General features: G+C 44.1%; 1 protein-coding gene across 1 annotated transcript in view; it reads right to left on the bottom strand.

The window, feature by feature from the left end:
* The window catches only part of SYT4 (synaptotagmin 4), a 39,198-nt gene that overhangs the window by 20,534 nt on the left and 12,085 nt on the right, over positions 1–6,579 (bottom strand). The window contains exons 2-3 of the mRNA XM_018569781.1: positions 3,092–3,903; positions 716–836 (exon numbers count right to left, since the gene is read on the bottom strand). Coding sequence (XP_018425283.1) covers positions 716–836; positions 3,092–3,903 — 933 coding nt within the window. The remainder of the gene's footprint in view (positions 1–715; positions 837–3,091; positions 3,904–6,579) is intronic.

Raw genomic sequence — 6,579 nt, 5'->3', positions numbered from 1 at the left:
GGGGGGGGGGGGGGCAGAGTGGCATGTTTGTTGCATAGTGGCCACTCTGCTGCACAATGCTGCCCCCTTTACGACCAGAGCATGCCAGGTTGTTAAAAGCCAAGTGGGGAATGCCCTAGTCAGTGTCCCACCCAGCTCCTGCCAACCAGTGATGTCACTGGTTGCCAGGAGCTGGGAGGGCCACTGGCCAGAGCGTCCCGGCATCCTCCAACTCTTCTTCCCACCACCACCACCTTGGGTGGCAGAAAGACTAGAAATGTCACTGCCAACCAGTATGGAAACAGCTCAATGGGTAGTCCAAGGAGGACTGAAGTTCTACCTGATATCTACTAACTAATGCAGGTACCACGCCCACAGACTGGCAAGCTGCAATTACATTTTTGTTCTTGGGGGCATATTTACAAAATAGTACATCTGATATTCACTAAACATTCACTGCATTCACTTTCCAGTGTATACATTTTAAATGACAGTGATTGATTCACCGCCGGATCTGTTTTGGTGAAAGTTGCATTTGCTGTTTTATGAATCTGCCCCTCGAAGTTCCCTAGATAATGTCTTTCTGTTACAGTGTATCACTGCCACTGCCCAGCTAACAAAACACACACCCGCTGATTGAACGACATCATATAAGTATGAAAGCAAATCTTGTGTCAATATAAGAATATCATCTATGTAATAAATAAATATAAGGATATAAACTTTTTTTTTTTACCTGACAATCCTGAAGTGTCAGCTTTGGGGAGGTGACGCGCCTTCAGCACCACCACCGTTAAGGTGTTTGTAGTTGACTGGTAACAGAGGGAGATCAGCAATTCTCCGCGTCCTGCTGACTTCTACAAGTCAATAAAAGACATTGTGTTAGACATGCAGTGCTATCAGATGGACATATAACACACCGACATCCTATAGACCCAGAACTCTGCGATATCTCACACCAACACACACCAAACTGATGAGTGAGAGTAAACCCATCTCAAAGCAGAGCTTTGGCAGGCAGCAAACCCAAAGCCTCCCTTCAGTCTTGCACAGTTGTACCGGCTCCTCTCCTGGCCTGAAATGGCTTCCTCTGATATCACTGCATACTGGGAGCTTCTCACAATGTACATTAGAAGCTGCAGCGAGTAAGATAGAGCCCGCCTCATTTCCTGGCTGGAGGAGGTCCATCATCATCTCTTCAGCCTGATTGTCCCTGTCCCACCCCTTTCATTCATTGAATTTTCAGTTCTTTCAATCTTAGAGGCTCAGCATCACATGTGAGTGTTACCTTGGCCAGTCAGCATGCAAATACAAGCTGCCTAGGAACGCCCACTCCTCCGCACTAAATAGAAATGGCAACCGCGCCAACCAATTTATGACTAGCTTATAAAGTAAGATGCACATGGAAGGGTACAACAACAAAAAGTTTCCCAGCACACTCACCAGCCAGCCTGCAAAAAAAACAAACCTGTCTAAAAACAGAGGTTTAGATACACGTCTTATGCAGGATATGTGAAAGCCACAATGCCTCGTCAAGGCTCCTCTGTGTAGTGCGGTTCTAACTCTAACCGATGAGAGTCTCCATGTCTCTCTTGGAGCACATGTAGCAAAAGATAAATTGGGTGCAGGTTCTCCAGGAGGTAGCCCAACCTCCTGAAAGGCACAGGGACATGTAAGGGAAAGGACGTTTTTGTGTCTGCAATCCTCCAGACTGGCATCCACCCATCAAGGCATTTTTAAATTTGCATAACTCCTCCCAAAAGCCAGCCCACAGGTTGCATTAGGCTGAGGGCTCTAGAGACGGGTACTGGGGCAGTGTGATGTTTTCAGGAAGCTATGTACAACACCTCCCACCAGCCAGCACATCTGTCTGCATTGCATAAAAAAAGCTCAAGGACCCAGTGATGATGTCACTATGGCTACAATAAGGTAATGAAAACAGGTTTATTTAAAAATGTTATTAGCATGTTGATAAAGTTCAGTAACATAACATTTTTAGCAATCCTATATTCTATAATCTACGTTGTAAAGATCATCTCCACCCAGTACTGATATATTCATCATCTCCCAGGAACCTCCCACCATGAGTCCACTTATCAGACATGGCCTTGTAAGTGTGCTAGAGCTCTAAAAGCACATAAAGGCACCTCACCACTTCAGTATAATGACATATATACACTGAGTGGCCGGATTATTATGACCACCACATCAGTACTTCGTTGGGCCGCCTCGTGACTCCACGAGATGTTGAAAGGTGATGCGAGGAATCTGACACGGCACTGTTGCTGTCAGGACTTTTTGTGATCTTGAGTCTGGGTTCACACCTTGGCATATTGAATATGCGCGTCTGCCGCGCGTTTTTTTACCGCGATTCGCGGTAAAAAAGTCGCATGACCGTCGCGCGATTCCGAAGGCTACTTGGCTGTATCCCAATGGAAAACGCCCTACAAAACGGCCCAAAGTAGTACCTGGACCTTTTCAGGCATGGGCCGTTTTGTAGGGCGTTAGGGACGGGCGGAAATACGGCAAGGTGGGAACAAGACCATTGACTACAATGCAATGTATATTTTTGACCGTTTTGTAGAGCGTTCGGCGAGCGTAGAACGCGCTACAAAACGGTCAGGTGTGAACGAGGGCTAAAGTGGCCCTCTTGCCTTTGTGAAGAAGAGCAATTCTTGTCCATGAGGTTCAGAGTCAAATCTTTCCTTCGAGAGATACAAGTGTTGCTGTTATCCAACACTTAGAGGTGTGTTGGGTAGCCTGTCCACCACCGCATGCTATGATTCCTCCCACCGGCACCTACATCAGTAGAGAGCACAATAGTAATGAAGTTGCTGGTGGGAGAAAGTTACCACAGCGTGCAGCAGGGGGACCCGGCATGACAAATTTTAGATAGCATTGGTGCAGGTATCTCTTTCCGGAACAGAGGGCTTAACTGGCTATTTTTTTTAAATGTCTTATCGCAATGTAATAGCACACGTGACCACACTCAGAGTTCAACTGCATGGAAATGAAAAAGCGTGCATTACTTGACACAAACACCCAAGCCTGCTCTAATGGATTGCTACACAAGCTCAGGGAAGAAAGCAAATATAGTAATTTGGCGTATTACCCGGACATTCCTTTTATTGATCTCCCTGTTCATCAACACTCTTCCATCCGACAGCTCAATTCCCGATAGAGGAAAGTAGACCTCCCCGATGACGTCGTCCCTCGAGAACCTATCAAAACTCAGGATTATGAAGTGGAGGACCAAATCTTGCACCTGACTGTACGGAATTCCATAAAATGTAAATGTCTCATCGAAAGCCGGGTCCAGGGTCTTCCGGAGGACTCTTGTCTTCACCTTGTGTTTTTTCTCCGGAAGAATGGTCATTTTTATGTACGGATCGGAGGTCATCGACTGCTCGTCCATGGCCGGCAGCGAGCGGGCTTCCTTGATGTTGACCACAAAGGCTTTCTTCTCGAAGTTGTACTCTAATGAGAAGAAAAGCGTTCCCAGCTTATCTTGTTTGTCTACGGAAGAAAGCGAAGAGCTGGACTTGATGCTCTCTGGAGTGGTTGATTCTTTGTCTTTCTCCGGTAATTGAGGTTGAGAAAAATCCTCCAGATCTGGAGAGCTTCTGACTTTATTGGCTTTCGGGAAGTTGCCGTTCAAGTCCCTTTTCTCCAAGTCGAGATGGAGAGAGCTCTTTGATATTAACGACTTGGGGGACAGTTCTGTTTTCTCGTCCGCCCCAAATTTCTTTTTGCTGTTTAGGCTCTCTGGGTATATGTCAACCCCTTTCAACACGTGGACAAACTTATAAGGCGGGGTCTTGTTGGACTTGGATGATTTGCGCTGGCAACAGATCCAAGAAAAAAGCGACACTGTAAAGACGAGGCCAAAGGCGCTTATGAGTCCCACCATTGCTGGGATTTCATCTGAAGAAAAAAAAAAGAAACAAAGAAAAACATCAGTTCCTGTATGATAGATTAGAAAACACTGACATTAATGTATCCTTGATGCATAGGCATGACCATTTTTCATTGCGGTATGAGTAGAGTAGAGCCTATGCTCCACCCGCAGGAGACTCTTGGTATTGCAGCTATGCTTTTATGGGGACCAGTATATAAAAAAAGAGCTGAAGGTTTATTTAAATGGCTGCATTATGTATTTAAAGGTGGCCTTGATAATGGTGGTAGACTGTGCCCCACCAAAGTGTCAGACAATTAATCAAAACATGAGCACTTACTCTTAAATACTAGCTGTGTGTGCTGGAATCACTTTCAACATATAGTATGTACACGCGTTCTAATTGCATGGAACATTTAGAGGCACAAGAATCTGCAAATGCATATGTTTTTATTTTATGGCAGAAGAGACTCTTCTGCCATAAAAGCACTTTCCCTTTGAAGCAGCTTTTTCCTAATTGTGAGCTGGCAGCTGCACATGCACAGCTCAGAGTACACTCTAGGAATGCCAGGGGTACGTGCCAAGACAAGGTAACCCTCATGTGCATGTGAGGGAGTTATGTCACCCATAGCCGGCCAATACAGAAAAAGAAGACCGGGAAAAGATGTCGGGGTAAAGCAATGATGGAAAACATGGACATGGCACTGCAGCCGGAAGGTGCAATATGGGGTACAATCAGGGGTTGACAAATTAATATGGATCTCAGGAGCCAGTCTGTCCAATCCAGGAGCCAGTAGGACTTTTTTTTAGATGCCAGCGCCATTGATAAAAGCTAGAGAAGACCTCAAAAGGTGGGAGCCAGCTGCAGTTTTTAAGGAGCACCGGCTACCTTACTACTAGGATTTGTCCAGGCCTAGGGGTAGATCTGCCATAATGTGCAAGTATGCTGTGTATAGTTACACATTGTTATAAGAACCCTGGATATAACAAATCTGTTTGGTTCCACTTTAAGACTTAAAGTGACAATAAATTCAGGAGTTAAATCTTAAAAATGCATTCTGGTATCTTAACTATTACCCAAAATGTATCTTATTTGTGTATCACTTGGATGTAGATCCTCCAATCATCTCTGAATTGGTGCTGACACTGTCCTTCCTTCTGGAGGGTGACTACTTTTGTTCCCCATGGTCCCTGTGTGTGTTGTAAAGTAGTCACCGCTCCAACCTCGCCCACGTGATGGACTACAATCTCAATACAAATCAGTAAACTAAACCTGAGATTGCAGTCCATCACAGGAGCGAGCTTGGAGTGGTGACTACTTCACAACACACACACAGGGCCATGGGGAACAAAAGTAGCCCCCCTCCAGAAGGAAGGACAGTATCGGCACCAATTCAGAGATGATTGGAGGATCTACAGCCGAGTGATACACAAATAAGATACATTTTGGGTAATAGTTAAGATACCAGAATGCATTTTTAAGATTTAACTCCTGAGTTTAGTGTCATTTTAATAAGACTCTAAATTTAGTTCAGGAAAGTCCCTAAATTATTTTCCTGGTCCTGAGTATTAACAATTGTACATTAACTCCTAGCAGTATTCATTAGCCGTACATATAAGGAGCCAGAAAAAAACTGAAAGTAACGAGAATTATCATGTCATTAAACATATTGTATTACTTTGCATCTAGACATTGCTTTATCGTCAATTTAATGGATTCACAGTGTTTATCAAATTTCGGGAACCGCCATGAGAACTGTCATTTCACGATACACTGAAAACTGCATTTGTACAACTTGTTGTGTCTACTGTTGCTTGTTATTTTTTTTAAATAAACTATATAAACCAATAAAACAACAACAAAAATGTAAAGTTAAAAACTGGATACAACAACTTTCATTTGAATATAGCCACAAAAAGATAAATAAACTTTGTAAGCACCAAAAAACCTTTAGAACCGCAGATATTAGCTTGTAAATGTAGCAGTGACATCACATAGCCGGTGCAGAGAGCAGAGATGTGGGAGGGGCCCCTTTACAGGAAGGGGCGGAGACAAGATCAGTCACCCTGCATAAGCAGGGAGAGCAGCAGTGACCGGTGTTTATTACAGGAGGGGGCAGAGACAAGACCAGCCACCCTGGGCAAGGAGAGAGAGCAGCAGTGACCGGTCTCCGAGGCTCACACTGGATTACTGCACAGATCTGGAAGAAATGCACAACACTCACCAAGATCCAGGAACAATACACATGACTCTTGTATTTGGAGAATATTTGGTTATCCCGGAGTTCAGCTTTAAGCTCTATCAGCAATGAAGCGTTGCAGATCGCCCTATTCCATTATTTCTACAATGATCAAAGCATATCGCTGCTGCACTCACTGCAGAAATAACACAATGTAAAGAGGTGTTGCTTTGTGTGTGATGCGATTGAATAAATTATCACGTGTATGTATGGCGTGCGAGCTCTGAAGGGTGAAACTCTGATGATAAAAATGCCGTTATCACATGGGATGTGAAAGAAAAGAACAGCTTATTAAAGCACCTATCGCTTACAGAGATGGTGGGAGGAGAGCTGTCAGGGTGATGTGATGGAGCAAACAAATATTTATTGCACAATAAGATGCTGAAAACATTACATTGAAATGCAGGAAGTTTATCTTTTTTTTTTTTTTTAAACAGAGCAGCTGATGGGTTAATTTTCCATCAA

This window comes from Nanorana parkeri, unplaced genomic scaffold (genome assembly GCF_000935625.1).
Source record: "Nanorana parkeri isolate BGI_ZX_2015 unplaced genomic scaffold, ASM93562v1 scaffold1395, whole genome shotgun sequence".
Classification (NCBI taxonomy): Eukaryota; Metazoa; Chordata; class Amphibia; order Anura; family Dicroglossidae; genus Nanorana; species Nanorana parkeri.
This window is presented reverse-complemented; position numbering and strand designations above follow the sequence as displayed.